General features: G+C 39.9%; 3 protein-coding genes across 4 annotated transcripts in view; 1 reads left to right on the forward strand and 2 right to left on the reverse strand.

Moving 5' to 3' along the window:
* LOC127450333 (protein O-GlcNAcase-like) overlaps positions 1 to 21147 on the reverse strand; it is a 105285-nt gene that overhangs the window by 4237 nt on the left and 79901 nt on the right. The window lies entirely within an intron of this gene.
* On the reverse strand, positions 81 to 8031 carry LOC127450396 (prefoldin subunit 3-like). Its single transcript, XM_051714486.1, has 6 exons — positions 7734 to 8031; positions 7339 to 7463; positions 6648 to 6714; positions 2135 to 2233; positions 1449 to 1587; positions 81 to 756 (listed from the first exon to the last, which is right to left on the reverse strand). Exons 1-6 carry the CDS (start codon positions 7812 to 7814, stop codon positions 680 to 682), a joined length of 588 nt encoding a protein of 195 aa, XP_051570446.1. The 5' UTR covers positions 7815 to 8031; the 3' UTR covers positions 81 to 679.
* Positions 15182 to 21015, forward strand: LOC127450355 (synaptotagmin-4-like). Of its 2 annotated transcripts, XM_051714429.1 has the most exons (5): positions 15190 to 15266; positions 15355 to 15508; positions 16212 to 17080; positions 19438 to 19558; positions 19899 to 21015. In XM_051714429.1, exons 2-5 carry the CDS (start codon positions 15475 to 15477, stop codon positions 20207 to 20209), a joined length of 1335 nt encoding a protein of 444 aa, XP_051570389.1. In that variant the 5' UTR covers positions 15190 to 15266; positions 15355 to 15474; the 3' UTR covers positions 20210 to 21015. The 2 variants fall into 2 exon arrangements, with proteins under 2 accessions (XP_051570380.1, XP_051570389.1); XM_051714420.1 differs by having other exon boundaries at positions 15182 to 15508.

Genomic DNA, 21147 nt, shown 5'->3' on the forward strand with positions numbered 1-21147 from the left:
TACTTATCTTTCTTATTGTCAGACCCTCAATCAGGAGGCATTATAAAAAGCTATGCAGATTAAAAACACAGACCATCTCATTGATTTTGTGCCTTTCCCAAGTTGCTTCATTATTCTTTTCTTATTCAGTGTTTAATGGATACAATGGGAGAAATAAGTACAGATGAAAGAGGTGAAAAAACAGGTATCAGCTAAGGAAGAGTGAAGGGAAGTGATGTAGAAAAAGGAGGAAGCAGAGGCTGATAAATGAACAAGATGCTCCCCTAATATTTTCACTGTGCATTTTGACAGGGGATCGCTCACTAAAATATAGTAAATGTAATTTCACAGAAAGAAATATTGAGGGCCATAAGTGTGGGAAGTTTAACTTAAGAACCATAATCTCAGATGATGGCCAAACAAATAAGAGCAAAAGGGGCACAGAGGAAGACACATGTAGAGACACAGTGGAGAGAACCCCATCTGAAACAAAGCTAATAATTAGTCATAAAAAAGAAAACAAGAAAACTGCCATTATTACATGTTTGATTTTTTTTTTTTACCTTTTACTTGAAAAAATACTTTAAAAAGTAATAAATCAATAGATAACAGTTGGTGTTGGTGCAAACAGACACATGAAGATGAATTTTCTGATGGGGAAGGAATTTGTGTGGGGTGGGACCAAACTATGTCCCGTCTTCTAAGACCGCTCAGCTGATTTGAGGAGGTTGTCTTTGCTCCTTCTCTTGACATCCCAGTTGTAAACACGTGCCATATCTGTGAGAGTATTGGTTAAGGTTAATCTGAAAGAAGCTATTATCTTTGCTTTTTGTTCTTGACTGCGCCACCTGGAGGAACATGTTACACTTGAGCAACATCAGAAGAGAAACAAGAGTCAATGGACTTTCAAAGCTTAGCACAGAGTCGCTTAATAGATTCTAACAGGTGGTGATAAGAGGTGGAGTTCAGTGCAGTACTCATGAGCTAATGGCCTGCTTCCGATTCCACTTGTGATGTCAAATCCATCCTCTGACAAACAACTAAAAACTTAATTTTCTCTATATTAATTCTCAATAAGATTTACTCATATTATTCATCAGATTCAATGCCATTTACAAAAAACATACATAACTGCACTGATACATTTAACAGCAGCTGATGTCACATTACAAGTATGACAGGCACTATGTGAACAATGAGAACACTGCTAGATCTCATTCACACAGCCATTCTAATTTGACCCCAAAAAAGGGAAGTGTCTCAATGCTCTCTACAGTTTTACACTACAAAAAACATTTTTAAGAAAATATCAGACAAGCTAATCTCTTTCATATGTGTGCATAGGTCAAATAGTCCAAAAACATTATTTATCTAAAAAAATAAATACTTAAATGTATCCTAAAAGCCCAATACATGTACACATTGAAAAATTACTTAGGATCTCCGTGTTTGGTATAGTATAAGGATACTGACTTCAGTGGTTGTGAACTGGTCTCGAAGGAAGTCCAGGTCCTCTTCCAGAGAGTCCAGATTCCGGGTGGCCGTGGCCAGGTTTTTCTCCAAAAGCGCCTGGGCTTCATCGATATCATACTCTAACATGACATTAGCCTGGTACACAAGAGGAATAACCATAGCTACGTACTCGTTTTCCAGATTTGCAATTAAAGACATGACTAGTCTAGAAGTCATCTGTAACAAGAACGATCATGTTTTTAAGCACAAGTTACTTGACTGAATGCAACTTAGAAGAGACATGTTATTTAGAGAACATTTAATAACAAGTACAGCCCCAAAGGAACTGCATTGTTCAACAGTAGTGATAGGGTTTCTGGGACTATTATTCACAGGTTACGCCGACCTGGGCTGAATCTGCAATCATTACATTACCAACCCTGGCCGTTAACAACTAAGCTACCACCACAACACAAACTACACCTCTTAAAACATATAGATTACACAAATTGTGCAATATACTACTGATCATGCAAAAGGTTCCATATGTTTGTAAGCAGTTCAAGAGGCCAATTTAACTGAGCACATTCCTGCAGTCCAAAAAACGAAATATTCAAAATAGTGTTTGATAATGTTATGAACATTCGGCGGTGTCGAAACACAGAAATCTTAAATATAGGGAGAAACAGTGGCCATCACTTACCCCAAGCCACAAACACACTTTATCTGTGGGGGGGACAGAGGCCCTGCAATAGACATTATCAGCCAACAGAAAGTGTGTCTCCATGGGATCTGTAGTGTCCTGTGATAAGACATCCAAACATTATGAAGAACAGAAAAACAAAGATGAAAAGAGAGCTAAAGATTATTTAGGTAGAACACAACACCTTGTTTTGGACTTCTTTACATGCAAAACTTTAACAAAAGGAAGCTGATCTCCGATTGCTTCACTCTATGCAAAAAAACATTTTCTTCTCTCATGCATACCTTAAAGACCCCGTAAAATCAAAATTAAAGTTTTGCTGCTTTTAGTCCATTACTATTAGCTCATCATAGGGCATCTATAGGCTAGTGTACTTCTAAATGTTGCCAAAATTCATTTAAGATATAAGCATCAAAATCTGCAGTCCCTCTCTTCTGGCTAAAAAGACTCAGGAATAGGGGTGGGCGTTAAAACAATCTTGATATTTATCGCAATAAAAAAAAATCCACGATATCGATGATAAGCTTTTGAGTAATTTTCGATATTAAGCCTGTGTTCTAAATACAGATGATCAGGTGCGTGTCGCTAAAAACGCATCAGACTGTATGAAGTTGCAAACATTAGCTGCCTTGATAACGATTATGCTACACCGGACTCCATCCGGACCGCAAGACATAAAGACGACGGTTGCGCCCTCTCATCATCTCTAGTTAGAAGCGCAACAAAACAACAGTGCTGTGTACACCAGATCTGATCTTTCTGCGCTGTATTCTTTAATATTTTTCTCTAGCACCAAACACGCTTCATTTATGCCCTGTCCCGCTCTGCACGCAATGCCTCTTCCCCGCATGAGAGTAGACGTGAGGGGCCGCACAACTTAACGTGGTTCCAGATCACCTTTAGACCATAATGTTTTTTCCCTTCCAAATTTAGCTTTATTTATTTTATTTAAAAAAAGTATTTTTGGGATTTTTTCCCTTTTTCACCCAAATTGGAATGCCCAATTCCCAGTGCGCTTTGTCCTCGTGTCGTGTAGTGATTCGCCTCAATCCGGGTGGCGGAGGACGAATCCCAGTTGCCTCCGCGTCTGAGACCATTGACCCGTGCATCTCATCACGTGGCTTGTTGAGCGCGTTGCCACAGAGACATAGCGCGTGTGGAGGCTTCACGCCATCCACCGCGGCATCTGCGCTCAACTCACCACGCGCCCCACCAAGAACGAACAACATTATAGCGACCACAAGGAGGTTACCCCATGTGACTCTACCCTCCCTAGCAACCGGGCAAATTTGGTTGCTTAGGAGACCTGGCTGGAGTCACTCAGCATGCCATTGGATTCAAACTAGTGAACTCCAGGGGTGGTAGCCAGTGTCTTTTACCATTGAGCTACCCAGGCCCCCCAAATTTAGCTTTATTAATCAGCATGTTATGAGCCTTTAATAATAAACAAATACAGTGCATCCGGAAAGTATTCACGGCGCTTCACTTTTTCCACATTTTGTTATGTTACAGCCTTATTCCAAAATGGATTAAATTCATTATTTTCCTCAATTCTACAAACAATACCCCATAATGACAACGTGAAAGAAGTTTGTTTGAAATCTTTGCAAATTTATTACAAATAAAAAACGAAAAAAATCACATGTACATAAGTATTCACAGCCTTTGCTCAATACTTTGTTGAAGCACCTTTGGCACCAATTACAGCCTCAAGTCTTTTTGAGTATGATGCTACAAGCTTGGCACACCTATTTTTGGGCAGTTTCTCCCATTCTTCTTTGCAGGACCTCTTAAGCTCCATCAGGTTGGATGGGGAGCGTCAGTGAACAGCCATTTTCAGATCTCTCCAGAGTTCAATTGGGTTCATGTCTGGGCTCTGGCTGGGCCACTCAAGGACATTCACAGAGTTGTCCCGGAGCCACTCCTTTGTTATCTTGGCTGTGTGCTCTGGGTCGGTGTCCTGTTGGAAGATGAACCTTCGCCCCAGTCTGAGGTCCAGAATGCTCTGGAGCAGGTTTTCATCAAGGATGTCTCTGTACATTGCTGCATTCATCTTTCCCTCGATCCTGACTAGGCTCCCAGTTCCTGCCGCTGAAAAACATCCCCACAGCAAGATGCTGCCACCATCATGCTTCACTGTAGGGATGTATTGGCCAGTTGATGAGTTGTGCCTGGTTTCCTCCAGACATGACGCTTGCCATTCAGGCCAGAGTTCAATCTTTGTTTCTCATGGTCTGAGAGTCCTTCAGGTGCCTTTTGGCAAACTCCAGGTGGGCTGTCATGTGCCTTTTACTGAGGAGTGGCTTCCGTCTGACCACTCTACCATACAGGCCTGATTGGTGGAGTGCTACAGAGATGGTTGTTCTTCTGGAAGATTCTCCTCTCTCAACAGCTCTGTCAGAGTGACCATCGGGTTCTTGGTCACCTCCCTGACTAAGGCCCTTCTCCCCCGATCGCTCAGTTTGACTGGGCGGCCAGCTCTAGTTAGAGTCCTGGTGGTTCCAAACTTCTTCCATTTACGGATGATGGAGGCCACTGTGCTCATTGGGACCTTCAATGCTGCAGAAATTTTTCTGTACCCTTCCCCAGATCTGTGCCTCGATACAATCCTGTCTCGGATTTTTCTTGGACTTCATGGCTTGGTTTGTGCTCTGACATGCACTGTTAACTGTGGGATCTTATATAGACAGGTGTGTGCCTTTCCAAATCATGTCCAATCAACTGAATTTACCACAGGTGGACTCCAATCAAGTTGTAGAAACATCTCAAGGATGATCAGTGGAAACAGGATGCACCTGAGCTCAATTTAGAGTGTCATGGCAAAGGCTGTGAATACTTATGTACATGTGATTTTTTTCGTTTTTTATTTTTAATAAATTTGCAAAGATTTCAAACAAACTTCTTTCACATTGTCATTATGGGGTATTGTTTGTAGAATTTTGAGGAAAATAATGAATTTAGTCCATTTTGGAATAAGGCTGTAACATAACAAAATGTGAAAAAAGTGAAGCGCTGTGAATACTTTCCGGATGCACTGTAGATTTCTGTTCTAATTTTGTGAAATTAATCAGATGTCATCATCTCTGGCATGGATGACAAGACAAAAAAAAAAAAATTACTAGTTTGTAGCCTAGTCTTTCTCACTTTATGAGAATGATACTCACTGATTCTCTGATACTACAGAGAATGATACTGTATGGGGGTTCAGGGGTATCCCCTGAGAGAAAATTTTGAAAATGTTCTCTCAGGGGATACCCCTGAACCCCCATACAGTATCATTCCTCAGTCACAAGGGCTTCTATGCCCCCAAACTTGGGTATCTGAATGTAACAAAATATAAAAATAATTTAAATGTAAAAATAATATGCTGTCATTATGCTTCAAAGCAAACAGATGTGCTTTTAACATTCATGTCCAACTGCACTCGATGGATAAACTCTTTAAAATATTTTTATATTTTTGTAGAAGATCCCTCAGACACCACTGCTTTGTCTGTCTCTGGGCCCCCAGTGCAGTTTTGTATAGACTATTTTGTCTGTTTAGGATTTTTTGTGATGTATATGTGAATGTATATTGTGATACAGATATCGAACGATATGAAAAAGAATATTGTGATCATATTTTTGGCCATATCACCCAGCCCTACTCAGGAACATCCATGACATCACATAGAGGTTGAAAAACCTTGTTCAATCAAATACTTTCTAGAACGAGAACGCACCCTCCTCCTACAACTATTCAGTGCGCATGGCTGTGTTTTAACTGAGGCTGATCAGAGTGCAGGGCACTTCAAATGGAACACAATCCATGCTGTAGGGTCATTCCAAACAGATTTCCCATAAGAATCACTTAAAAAGTGATTTCTGACTGACCGTTATCACCTTTCAGCCATCTGAAGCTATCACAGTGGAGGGTAATCTTTGAAGGGAATAGGGCATAGGGATGATCACTTCAGAATAGAACACGCCAACGCGGGAGCTGGACGTGTGGAAAATTCCTGGAGTTTATTTAAATTTTTTTGTGCAGGGTTTTCTTGGGATGTACAGCTCAAGTAAATGTTTTTTATTCTTTATGCTTAGTATATTGTGATTCAAAACATAGATATTATCTTTTACTTGCTTATTTCTCATTCATCTACATTGGACTTGCAAAACGACTTCAGCCACATTGTAAGCAAAAAACGCGATGTGCTGTGTGTGTTTGTTGGCTGGTTATTGATTAATGTTGTCAGTTAGATCATTGTTCAGTTCTCAAGTCTTTGGAAAAGATGGCTGGTATTGAGACTGCTTTTCAAGTTTCCCGGTAAGCGACTCTGACATGAGCAGCATGGTGGAAATGGGTACGTGTGTGTGTTTGTGTGGCTGTAAACTAAAGGGGAGTCATTCAACATGTCCACTTTCCTGTTTTAGTAGGAAATATATCAAAACACCAAATCAAACTGCACTCATCAAGGCACTTTACGAGACTTAAGATATGGGAGTCAAAACTGATCCTAAAGGAGTTACTGGCTTACCTTCTTTTTCTGCATGTGTCGAAGGATTTCTAATGTCTGTTTGATTTGTGGAATCTGGCTTTTCAACCTAAACAAGGCAAAAGAAACGTCAGCTTCTAGAGGCATCAGAAAAAGCGACAGACTGATTTATATTTGGCCATTTCGAGATTATCGGCACCGGCCAAAACTATGCCCACTTGCCTGGTTAACCAATGTGGATGCTTCCTTGTGTCAGTTTCAATATCTACTGATAGAGTTCTAAATGAATAATACACCTTTTGTTTAAAAAAAAAAAAAAAGACGAATTTGGAGTAAATATGGTATAAAAAATTTTCAATTATTTCCAAAGGGTTTAAGCATGTCTCATTTGCTATCACAAATGGCATTACATATATTGGTATTATACATCAGCCACACTGCTCTCTCAATATTTGTGTTGGCAAGTTAAAAGTCCGTATCCATATCAGAAATTATATCAGATGCTTTGTGTAATTTATTGTTTAAATAATTAATTTGTTCCTTATTATAGCATAAATATAAAAGAGGACAACAATAGTTGATAAAGATGCAAGAACACTGGTTGGCAGTTATACAAACATGAATAATCTATTCAAATTAAACCCCTCTGTACAAGAAGAGCATCCTTTAATATTAACAGAAAAACAAAGCCATTACATATTACTGTAAACTGTTAGACTGATCATAGTCAAACCTGAGTTTCTTCTGAGCCAGATTAAGCTCCATATATTTATATTTCTGATACTGTTCATCCAGCTTCCTCAGCACGGCGTCTGCTGTGTCATTGCCCGGCTGCTTCATAAAGGCATCCACATCTTCCTACAAAGACATATTTCAGTATTGAACTTCTCATTAACATGGACTAATCCATCTCCTATGCATTTGTATACGTATAACACGTTGATAATCTGTAACTGAAAGCTCGTGGCACCTTCAAGACGCAATGCTTGCATCCTTATAAGGAGACGAGCAGGGCGCTTTCTGCTTGAGAAAGCCATTTAAAGCATGAACACAAGAACACACAACATTCCCAGGAAACTATCGACAGTACAAAAATGAAAATTAACAATGTGTCATATTCCCACTGACCACAAATATTGCTTCGGGGATTCCGAGGTGTTTTTTCCTATTCGCAGCTCCTGCATTGCCACTTTCTATGGTCGTCGCCATTTTGGAGAGACTTACGGCTCTTCCTCTTGACGCACGCGCACGCTGCTCTTACGAACGCTGTCTGCATAATAAAAAGTAACGGACATCTCCCCTAACGCCAGTGGTGTATTTCGTGTATCTATCAATGTTCTCATGCGGTAATTTTCTCATTAAATATGTTCGAAAAGGTTCTTTATGTCCAAAGTTCGGACCATTGCTTTCACGGAGCTTCTGTTACTGTATGCTTTGCCACTTCGCAAATCAACCAGCAGATGTCAGCGTTGACTAAATGACACGAGAGAGCCCTGGTGGTGACTAATACAATTGAATGCATTTGGATGCATTCGGCCTAAAGTTTGATACGATACATTTGGGTTGAAATGAGGGAAAGCAATTGCCATTTACCTTAAAAATTCTTGCTATCGATACGACTAACTGTTCTGCATACTAAAAGACTGCAAGAGAACAAGGAGGACAGTGGGAGATTAGGACCTTGATTGCAATCCCTGGTGGTAAATACAGTAACCAGGAAAGGCTGTGCTAGACTAACATGTCTTGTTGTACTTGCATGTACAGGTGCATCTCAATAAATTAGAATGTCGTGGAAAAGTTCATTTATTTCAGTAATTCAACTCAAATTGTGAAACTCGTGTATTAAATAAATTCAGTGCACACAGACTGAAGTAGTTTAAGTCTTTGGTTCTTTTAATTGTGATGATTTTGGCTCACATTTAACAAAAACCCATCAATTCACTATCTCAAAAAATTAGAATATGGTGACATGCCAATCAGCTAATCAACTCAAAACACCTGCAAAGGTTTCCTGAGCCTTCAAAATGGTCTCTCAGTTTGGTTCACTAGGCTACACAATCATGGGGAAGACTGCTGATCTGACAGTTGTCCAGAAGACAATCATTGACACCCTTCACAAGGAGGGTAAGCCACAAACATTCATTGCCAAAGAAGCTGGCTGTTCACAGAGTGCTGTATCAAAGCATGTTAACAGAAAGTTGAGTGGAAGGAAAAAGTGTGGAAGAAAAAGATGCACAACCAACCGAAAGAACCGCAGCCTTATGAGGATTGTCAAGCAAAATTGATTCAAGAATTTGGGTGAACTTCACAAGGAATGGACTGAGGCTGGGGTCAAGGCATCAAGAGCCACCACACACAGACGTGTCAAGGAATTTGGCTACAGTTGTCATATTCCTCTTGTTAAGCCACTGCTGAACCACAGACAACGTCAGAGGCGTCTTACCTGGGCTAAGGAGAAGAAGAACTGGACTGTTGCCCAGTGGTCCAAAGTCCTCTTTTCAGATGAGAGCAAGTTTTGTATTTCATTTGGAAACCAAGGTCCTAGAGTCTGGAGGAAGGATGGAGAAGCTCATAGCCCAAGTTGCTTGAAGTCCAGTGTTAAGTTTCCACAGTCTGTGATGATTTGGGGTGCAATGTCATCTGCTGATGTTGGTCCATTGTGTTTTTTGAAAACCAAAGTCACTGCACCCGTTTACCAAGAAATTTTGGAGCACTTCATGCTTCCTTCTGCTGACCAGCTTTTTAAAGATGCTGATTTCATTTTCCAGCAGGATTTGGCACCTGCCCACACTGCCAAAAGCACCAAAAGTTGGTTAAGTGACCATGGTGTTGGTGTGCTTGACTGGCCAGCAAACTCACCAGACCTGAACCCCATAGAGAATCTATGGGGTATTGTCAAGAGGAAAATGAGAAACAAGAGACCAAAAAATGCAGATGAGCTGAAGGCCACTGTCAAAGAAACCTGGGCTTCCATACCACCTCAGCAGTGCCACAAACTGATCACCTCCATGCCACGCCGAATTGAGGCAGTAATTAAAGCAAAAGGAGCCCCTACCAAGTATTGAGTACATATACAGTAAATGAACATACTTTCCAGAAGGCCAACAATTCACTAAAAATGTTTTTTTTATTGGTCTTATGATGTATTCTAATTTGTTGAGAGTGAATTGGTGGGTTTTTGTTAAATGTGAGCCAAAATCATCACAATTAAAAGAACCAAAGACTTAAACTACTTCAGTCTGTGTGCATTGAATTTATTTAATACACGAGTTTCACAATTTGAGTTGAATTACTGAAATAAATGAACTTTTCCATGACATTCTAATTTATTGAGATGCACCTGTACATACACACACAGACACACACATACATACATACACACATACACATACATAGTGCAAATCTAAATACAAATTTATATACAGTGCAAGGGAATGTAATGACAGAAGAGGTTGGATGTGATGGATAATATAAAAAGATTAAGCTGTGTATTGCACATTAATTATTGCTCAGTGGGGCAGTTTTAACTGTTCATGAGATGGATAGCCTGAGGGAAAAAACTCTTCCTGTGCCTGACGGTTCTGGTGCTCAGAGCTCTGAAGCGTCGGCCAGAAGGCAACAGTTCAAAAAGGTAGTGAGCAGGGTTAGTGGGGTCCAGAGTGATTTTTCCAGCCTTTTTCCTCACTCTGGAAGTGTATAGTTCTTGAAGGTAGGGCAGAGGGCAACCAATAATCCTCTCAGCAGTCTGAACTGTCCTTTGTAGTCTTCTGATGTCTGATTTCGTAGCTGAACCAAACCAGACAGTTATTGAAGTGCAGAGGACAGACTCAATGACTGCTGAGTAGAACTGTATCAGCAGCGCCTGTGGCAGGTTGAACTTCCTCAACTGGCGAAGGAAGTACAACCTCTGCTGGGCCTTTTTCACAGTGGAGTCAATGTGGGTCTCCCACTTCAGGTCCTGTGAGATGGTAGTGCCCAGGAACCTGAATGACTCCACTGCTGCCACAGTGCTGTTTAGAATGGTGAGGGGGGGTCAGTGTTGGGGTGTTCCTCCTAAAGTCTACAATATTATTGTTATTATTATTATTAACCTTGTCGGTTAAAAATAATAATATAATAAAACATATGTATACTGATATTAAATGAGCATAAAGTGTAGCTATAGGTATTTAAATTGTATAAAGTGTAATTTTGCGATTGTCCTGTAGGTGTCTGCATCAGTCTGTGTCCTGATGATGTTCTTTGCTCTGTACCATTACTCAGAGCACTCGTTGATCTACAAGCATTTTCATGTACTACTTAAGTTACAATGCTTTTGGGAAACAGGCCGCAAAACTATGGATTCTACAATCTACTTAGGCTTACGATGCTTTTGGGGAAACAAGGCCCTGATCTAGGAATGGGCGGATCAATCCTAAAGTAACGATACTTCCGATAATGATGTTGTATTAAAAATATCAATCCTCACACAAAAATATAGATTCTAGCTGTTTTTTTTTTTGTTTTTTTTTGTTTTTTTTTAACTAGGAACATTATTTGGTTACCATGAACATGGACAATAATCAAAATCTTCAAAGTAAACTAAAAGGGATTAGGCTATATTAGCAAATACTTGTGCAGGATGGGAACTATTTCTTCCTCCGCTCATATTAACGTGCATCTGAAAGACACAAACAGACAAGCACTTGCGCTGTCACAAGGTTCGTTCAAAAAAGAGGGATCAGTGCCTTGCACACACACACACACACACACAAAACAACATTTCTAAAGGTGTCATTTATTATAATGAGTTTGTGTGACATTTGTTACAAGTTTATTTAAATTAAAAGTTGTTAGAACATTGATAATGTTTTGTATTTGTTGTCAATAAATAATAATAAAAATAAAAAAACTACAATTAACCATGGTTTTACTCAAGAAATATTGTAGTAACCATGGCTGTAGTAACCATGTTTTTGTTTTGTTTTTTGTTGTTTTTTTTTTTGGCAGAAACCATGGTTTTAATACAGTAATATTATTGTAGTAACCATGGTTAATTTTGTGGTAACTATGGTTTAACTAAATACCATGGTTAAACTATGGTTACTGTAGTAAAATAATGGTTAGATTTTGTAAGGGTAAACAAAACAAAATCAAATGAGTCAAAATAATTTTCTGTTTAGGCTCATAAATGTAAATAAATTATAACTAAAATAATATTTTAAATTACCCATTTTATCCCAAGAAATCGGCAAAAAATCCATTTAATTGAGGTATTGTATTGGTATTGGTATTGGTATCGGTATCGACAATATCGACTTGATATTATTGGTATCGGATTGAAAAGAAAATAAGTGGTATCGTCCATCCCTAGTCTGATCTGTTACCACACATGAATACCGTTTATAATACCAAAATTGATGGAGTAAGAACAATTTAGGTGCCTTTTTTATTTCACTCAGAAACAGACAAAGTAAAGGACAAACCAAACAAATCATAGACGTTCTTATATTTTGATCCATTAAGTTTTCTTTTATGCATTTAGACAACATTTAGTCAAAATATATCCTATTCAAATGCATACAAGAATTAGATCAGAAGTAATAAAAAAGTAATCAAAAAGCAATCAAATTAGATTATCTTATTCCAAGAGATTACATTACTGACTACCTTTTTAGTCATGTAATTTTTAATCAGTACAGGATTACAATTCAGAAGTAATTTATCCTGCACTACCGATCAAACAGAGCATTGCATTAGTCCAGTCTTGAAATGACCAGAGTTTGGACCAGGAGCTGCACAGAATAGCCAGACAGGAAAGGTCTGATTTTCCTGATGTTGTAAAGAGCAAACCTGCAAGTCCAGGTGGTTGATAAGATGTGGGCGGTGAAGTCAAGATTTTCATCAACCACCACTCCCAGGTTCTGGCTGTCCTGGTTGGCTACCATATGAAGCACATTTCAGGTTAACATTTCAGGTAACATAACTCTCTGTTACAAACGTCTTTAAGGTATTATTGCACATTCCCTAAAAACTGAACTTAATTTAGTAACATCTAAATTAACTGGTTTGCTTTAAGTCAAAAATGTTACTTAACATCACTGATGAATATGCCTGTCTATATGGTTACACCAGTAAAACTATAGTTTTAAGGGATAGATCAAGTAGAAGTAGCTCCTTAAAGTAAGGTATAATGGGGCTAAAGGCACAACTTAAGGTTAAATAGTTATTTTCTGGTCACAAATTGTATCAAGATGGAAAATTCAATTTATTTTCATTGAATATTGATGGAGCAACATCATTTGTGTGAAAAGAAATAATAATGGAAGGTTGTTTTGATTAAAATTATATAAATACACTATATTGCCAAAAGTATTCGCTCATCTGCCTTTAGACGCATATGAACTTAAGTGACATCCCATTCTTAATCCATAGGGTTTAATATGACGTCGGCCCACCCTTTGCAGCTATAACAGCTTCAACTCTTCTGGGAAGGCTTTCCACAAGGTTTAGGAGTGTGTTTATGGGAATTTTTGACCATTCTTCCAGAAGCGCATTTGTGAGGTCAGACACTGATGTTGGACGAGAAGGCCTGGCTCGCAGTCTTCGCTCTAATTCATCCCAAAGGTGCTCTATCGGGTTGAGGTCAGGACTCTGTGCAGGCCAGTCAAGTTCTTCCACACCAAACTCGCTCATCCATGTCTTTATGGACCTTGCTTTGTGCACTGGTGCACAGTCATGTTGGAACAGGAAGGGGCCATCCTCAAACTGTTCCCACAAAGTTGGGAGCATGGAATTGTCCAAAATCTCTTGGTATGCTGAAGCATTCAGAGTTCCTTTCACTGGAACTAAGGGGCCAAGCCCAGCTCCTGAAAAACAACCCCACACCATAATCCCCCCTCCACCAAACTTCACAGTTGGCACAATGCAGTCAAACAAGTACCGTTCTCCTGGCAACCGCCAAACCCAGACTCGTCCATCAGATTACCAGATGGAGAAGTGTGATTCGTCACTCCAGAGAACGCGTCCCCACTGCTCTAGAGTCCAGTGGCGGCGTGCTTTATACCACTGCATCCGACGCTTTGCATTGCACTTTGTGATGTATGGCTTGGATGCAGCTGCTCGGCCATGGAAACCCATTCCATGAAGCTCTCTATGCACTGTTCTTGAACTAATCTGAAGGCCACATGAACTTTGGAGGTCTGTAGCGATTGACTCTGCAGAAAGTTGGCGACCTCTGCGCACTATGCGCCTCAGCATCCGCTGACCCCGCTCTGTCATTTTACGTGGCCTACCACTTTGTGGCTGAGTTGCTGTCATTCCCAATCGCTTCCACTTTGTTATAATACCACTGACAGTTGACTGTGGAATATTTAGTAGCGAGGAAATTTCACGACTGGACTTGTTGCACAGGTGGCATCCTATCACAGTACCATGCTGGAATTCACTGAGCTCCTGAGAGCGGCCCATTCTTTCACAAATGTTTGTAGAAGCAGTCTGCATGCCTAGGTGCTTCATTTTATACACCTGTGGCCATGGAAGTGATTGGAACACCTGAATTCAATTATTTGGATGGGTGAGCGAATACTTTTGGCAATATAGTGTATATATATATATATATATATATATACATACATATGTATATATGGGCCCCACCATTGGGGTTAAAGGCCCCCAGGGGCTTATGGTGATATCTAAATATAGGGACAATAGTTACAGGGCAAAACTTGTCAACTTATGCAAATACTTTTGAGACAGCAAGATGCTTTTTGAGTTACAAATTAAGATAACATTTATTCAAAATAACCCCTTCCTGTTCATTTCAGTCACTTTTGGAATTCAGGTCATCTCAAGTATTCTTTAAATAATTATTTTCCATTGTGATTAGATCAGTCAATGTGAGCGTTCTTTGAACATTATTCGTATTAAATATATTTCCCCTACTTAAGAAAAACAATGTGTGTTTATGGGGGCCTTTAGTCCCTGCAACATGGGGGCTTTTTTAAAAAAAAATCTTTTTTTTTTAATTTTTTTTTTTTAACCCAAATACTATCGTTTCACTGATTGGACAATTATTGAATAAGTATTTTGTCTGAAAATAAATGTGGTAATTTCAGGGATTTTCATTAGCAATATAAATTTGCAACATTTAAAAAAATATGCAGTGACCTCATGGATCAGGATTATTTTGCAGTGTATAGCAACAAACAGGTGTTTAGGAAAGTATTGTGGTAGTGTTTGTTGCTATTTAGTGTTTTTTATTTTATTTTTTTTAAACCTTTAGCCCTGTTGTACCCTTACAATTGCAGGTTACGAATTTTTATAGGGTAGGCTATAGGGCTGTTCTTTGTAAACATGTCTGCACTTCCCAGATGAAATTAAGAGTTGTCAGCTCAGTATTTCACGTTAATAGACACATAAAAACGTCGATTTCACAAGCCCCTTCTCAGACACGTTTGAAAACACACCATGGGCAGTCAGAATTATTAACAGGCCTGTTGTGCTGGGTATCAGTGCGCAGGGCAGTGATTTCAGCCAGTCTTCGTCAGAACTGCGTCAGAAGCGATGAACTCACTGGAGGAAAGAGGGAGGGGGATTAGGGTGGCGTCGCTTTTCAGGCATACTCATAGCGCAGCGAGTATCAGCACTGGGCGGGTGTGAGGAAACCTCTGGAAAAAGGGGGTAATTCTTGCTTATTCTGCTTTTCTTTGAGGGACAACAATAAACAGGCGTTAAGTTTTAATTCATTACAACCCTCTAATTTATTTAGCCTTTTGTTTCTCCGCCTGGAGCGAAAAACTCCGAGAGCGGCGAGTGAAACATACGGGGAACAATCGTGAGCTAGAGGCGTCTTATCAGGACCTTGGACAGAGTGCGCGTGTAAGCTACAATGGCACCAGTGGAGGTAGAAGAAGCTAATTTCGGTGAGTCATTTGGGTTTATTTATCATTTTGGTGGATAATTTGTATCTATTTAAGGCTCGGGAATTATAATTACTTTTTTTAAACGTGGCAGAAACGCAGCTTTTAACTGGTACGGTGCTCGTGCGCGTGCTTTATTATCTGTTGTCTGAAAAGCTTTGGTTTGGTAGCAGCTGTCAATGATCTCTTACAAGACAGAGAAGAGTACGTGATATGTTTGTGGGAGATAGAAGATAGACAGAAAGGCTGACAAAGCACCTTTAGTAAATTAAATGAAAGCGAGCAGCACCCAGCATGAAAACGGAAATTTCCATATTCCCAGGGACTTACATACCACAAGATATAGCTTTTATGGCTTGTCACAGCCAATTCACATATGTAGGTTGATGGCCCATAGTTCTTTATAAATGGTATAAAATTAGTCTTGGACATGATTTGAGAAGCTAACCAGCACAAATGACCTCTTGCGCCTTGTTTTGGTGTGTGAACAAGTGTTATTATTCTTCAGGGTGTTGGTTGGCACTGGTTTGTTACAACTGTTTACGTCATCCTCTATGTCAGTGTTTGTGTTGCCTCCGATGCAAATAACTTACATTAACCGTATATTCACTGCAACAATAAGGCTATATTTGCCTTAAAGTGACTAAATTATGATATATGGTGATAAATATTAGATGATATGTGTGTGTCCTGTTTTTCCACACAGTGGAGGTTCCTGTGAGTGTGGCAGTGGTGAGTGTGTTTGGTCTGGTCTTCAGTGTCTCCATCTTTGCATGGATTTGCTGTCAGCGCAAGGCCAACAAGGTCAATAACAAAACCCCACCCTATAAGTTTGTCCACATGCTGAAAGGGGTTGACATCTACCCTGAGAGCCTAAATGGAAAGAAGAAGTTTGGAGGAGAAAAGACACCCAACCATGGCCATGGAAAACAGACCCCAAGCCCATCCAGTGGGCGGCCAGAGCTCCATCTGGACCTGGAGAAACGAGATCTGAATGGAAACTTCCCCCCCACCAAGCCACCAGCCCTCCAACTGAAGGTGCGTAGTTCCCCAGACCTAGACATCCCATCCCTTCAAGGAGGCTTTGAGCAGGGTAGTAATCGGGAGGCTGGTACTCCAGAAAGCAACCTTTCCAGTCAGGCACCAACACCGGCTGTGGAGAAGTGTCAGGACAAGGAAGGTGGCCTGGGGACACTCTTCTTTTCTGTTGAGTACAACTTTGAGAGGAAGGCCTTCATGGTTCACATCAAGGAGGCCCATGGGTTGTCTCCCACTGATGAACAGTCGTTGACCTCTGACCCCTATATTAAGCTGACCTTGCTGCCTGAGAAGAAGCACAAGGTGAAGACTCGAGTTCTGAGGAAGACTCTGGACCCAGCCTTCGACGAGACCTTCAGCTTCTATGGGATAACATATGCACGTCTTTCCCAGATGGCTTTGCACTTTATGGTGCTGAGTTTCGACCGTTTTTCACGTGATGAAGTAATCGGAGAGACACTTGTTCCTCTGGCTGACATCGACCTGTCTGAGGGGCGGATCCTCATGAGCCGAGATATTATTAAAAGGAATGTGAGGGTAAGAACCATAATGCTAGATTCTTGTGCTTCTCTGTTAAAATTAATGATTTTATCTTATTAACTGAACATATTACAATACATACATGAGCATACATGTCTTTAACTGGCAACTCACACCATACAAAAACAGAAACTGTACTGGGCCTCCTTTCCCAATAACGATTGATCTTAGAGGTTAAGAGCGTTGTCTACGAGCGATTCTACGAACGTTCGTTATATTTTATGTGCGTTTCCCAAAACTGCACTTAACATGTATGTGCAAGAACACGCTTTAAGTGCTACTTAAAAGAGTTGCTGTCTGTGTGACAGTGCTGAAATGTGAATGTATAGTGCTGCTTGTCATTGTAACTTCATTATATTTGTGCGTAACTTTACAATAATTTGTAATTTACCTCACTAATATTAAAAAATATATATTTTCTGAAATATACGACCTAATTAACCACATATTTAAATATTGTTTTACAATAATTTTGTGCAGAACGATCTATTTCTTTTACACAGTCTGCTTCCATAATCAGGTCTGCATGTGTAATATTTAATTTTCACCAATTTCTCTCAATATGAAAGCTTCCAGGATTAGTGAAGACAGCCGAGGCCCTTTGTATGCTCCTGCTAATAACAAGCATTCATTGAATATTACGATGTTTACCATGTTATCACGCAGTGCAAAATAAGGAGACGTTTAGAAGATGCGCTTTATGGCATTCACCAATAAAGTGGAGGTCTGCTCTTTACTCCTAAAATTGATAACGGTGACAGCAATGCTGCTTGTGCAGTGCCACACAACTTAGTGCTGGCGAGAACGCCTTTGGGTATCAGATAGGAAGTGGAGACAATGCAGTTATTTACTTTTTTCTTCTCTCTCTGATTTTAATTTATATAGTTGTCTGCATCAATCATGCCACCTCTTTGCTGTTACCAACTAATCCAACTAGTCCACTCAAATAACTTTATTTGCTTACTAATTAATCTATTTATCCATTTATATAGACTATGTATTTTATGCATTTTATTATTATTATTATTATTAGACTTGTCTGTTAAAATATAAATAAATAAAACATAGGTATCCTGATATTAATGTTTAAGCATAAAGTGTGGCTTTAGGCATTTAAATTGTATCAGGTGTCATTTTGCATTTGTCCTGCAGGTGTCTGCATTAGTCTATGTACGTCAGATGTTCTTAGTGCTGTACGAGTATTCCAGAGCACTCGTAGTTCTACAAGAATTTTTAAGTACTACTTAAGTTACGATGCTTTTGGGAAACAGGCCGCAAAACTAACAGATTCGCAAGATGGATTCCACGATCTGCTTAGGCTTACGATGCTTTTTGGGAAACAAGGCCCTGGTTTGTTCATGACTTTGTAGAACAGTATTGGAAATTGCATTGGTATTGTGATGACACAGTCAATAGTTGGCCTGCCTAATGTGGATGGTCAATGACACACCCAAACTTGGAAAGAGAGGACAATTAATGGTGTGTGTGGTTGTCCAAATGGGTTAATAAAAATTCTTTGCCACCGATCTTCAGGCATTGATGAGCCTCGGCTCAAAATTTTTAATTAATGGGTCACACATGACTCTGATTTTTCTGTCTCTACAGACCTATTCTGTGTATTTAGGCATATAATAAATGAACTAACCTGATGAGTCTACAGTCTCTGTAGAGTTACCAATTTTCTTGACACATTCAGTGCACTCCTTGCATAAAAGTCAACTTTACTGGGGACTGAAAGACTGAAAATCCATGATAAAAAGCATAAATCCAGCAATGTCCATGATATATTATCAAAACATATGGCCGAAGTCATTGTCTTAGACAAAATCTTGTTTTGGCAACACAGTTTCACTGTTATGCACAAAAGCATTCACTCCATTTGAGCTGAAAGGAAGGATATTAACTTTCATTGGCGACTGCGGCTCCATTCAGTCAAACACAGGTAATTATGCCTCATTAGCTGAGAAACTTTCCAAGTCATTGCCGTGGCAGCAGCAGAACCCTACTGATGGGTTGCCAAGGCAACATGCTGCCATATTCACACATAATTGCAGTCATACACTGGTGTTGTGCCAAAGGAATGATTCACAGTCAGTTTCTCGTAATATTAAAGCACTGTTCAGAAGTTGTCCTCTCTAACCTGTCAAGGGTTAGTTCCCTATGTGTTACCATTATAAGAGAAACAGTACATCTGACTTGGCATTAGTGCACTAAGGTTGTGTCAGGAGAAATAGTGTGGAGGTTTATGTGGCCCCAACAGAATTCAAACCTGACAAGAACTGTGGCACAATGTGAGAGACAAAAGTCCCAAACTGAAAGCTAAATGTCTTTGTTCTTTATCTTCCCGACTGTAGAAGAGTGCTGGTCGTGGAGAGCTACTTCTGTCCCTCTGTTATCAGTCTACTACCAGTACTCTGACTGTGGTGGTGCTGAAGGCCCGTCACCTGCACAAGACTGACTCCAGTGGACCCTCAGGTGAGGTCAGAGTGTGTGAGTCAGACAGCAGTGGTCAATAACTTGAACTTAAGCAGAAATAAAAATTATAAACATTTAAACACTATGGTTTGATGAACAACGTTACCAGATCAGAGTGTAAAAAAACATACCATACAGTAATTAATCTACAACATTCAAACCTTGTCATTGTTTATTCTGCATAGCCTGCTAGGACCAATTATGTGGTATTATCTCTTCATTGTGTCAGCCACAGCTAGAGCAATACTTCTCACACTGTGCAATGTATAATTTCCTGTATCAACTGAACTATTGATTTTTGTATCACGCTGTTTCTTTCTCTTTCTCCCTTCATTCTTAGACCCTTATGTCAAAGTTAACTTGTACCAGGGGAAGAAGCGAGTGTGTAAGAAGAAGACGCATGTGAAAAAGTGCGCCCCCAACCCCGTCTTCAATGAGCTCTTTGTTTTCGACTTGCCCTCAGAAGACGGTCTGCGAGACACCAGCGTGGAGCTTCTCCTACTGGACTCCGATAGGACGTCCCGTACACCTGTCATCGGCCGGCTCCTCCTTGGCACCTCCGCCCCTGGCACCGCCGGCGAGCACTGGCGTGAGATATGTGATCACCCGCGGCGGCAGATCGCTAAGTGGCATGTGCTGTCCGAAGACTAGCTCTGTTGGTTACCATACCAACAGATGCCCAGGAACTGTCAAATTCGTGGATGAGTGGGCGGGATTTGAACTGTCTTTAATTATGTACCCTGTCAATCAACTGATCTCAATCATACAAGTCATATCACAGGGGTGAGGCTTCTTCTAAGGGGTTGGCACCAGCTCGACCCAGCCAATCAATGATTCCAAAGACTGTCTCAGATGCCCAGTGACGCTTTTTCTTCATGCTTCATTCAAAACCTGATCGATCACCTCCTTGTGCAGTACCAAATGTCATAAATGTTGCTCTTGCTGTTCTTCTCTATTCACTGTTAGTAATACTCCATTATGCGATACAAGTAAAGAAAATCCTGGTAATGTGATGATGTAAAAAAACCGAATGATCTGTTTATTTTATAAAAGAAGCTTTTATCTTTTATTTATTCAGATGTGAACATTTATTTATCCTCTTCCTTTTATACTTGATTTATTGAATTTTGTTTGTTTTTTCAAGTTTTTGCCTGAGCACGTTTTGTAAGTTAAAAGTGCTGTGAAAGCAGCCTAAATTAGGCACAAACATGCAGAGACTCTGATGTGTTACTGCAAGACAACTGCACGGACTGAACAGGGCTGTGTGCAGTGTATGAATGTGAGTGTGTGTGTGTGTGTGTGTGTGTGTGTGTGTATGTGTGTGCCCGTATCTATGTGTGTATAAATGTTTGTTAGTTCAGTTCCAGTGGAATGTGAGACAGAGTGTTTTTCTCTTCACTGTGATCACAACAGTGGAAGTGATGTATATGTGTATTACTATATAAAACATACAGTTCTGAAAAAGAACCGTCTCCTTTAATGATTTAATCTGGTTCATTTGCCTAACATCGATCTGATGGTGCAATATTAGTTTTAATGTAATTGATTGTGATGAAGTCTGAGTCACTGGCTAGTTCATGCATCACAGT

Source organism: Myxocyprinus asiaticus, chromosome 2, assembly GCF_019703515.2.
Source record: "Myxocyprinus asiaticus isolate MX2 ecotype Aquarium Trade chromosome 2, UBuf_Myxa_2, whole genome shotgun sequence".
In the NCBI taxonomy this organism is placed as follows: domain Eukaryota; kingdom Metazoa; phylum Chordata; class Actinopteri; order Cypriniformes; family Catostomidae; genus Myxocyprinus; species Myxocyprinus asiaticus.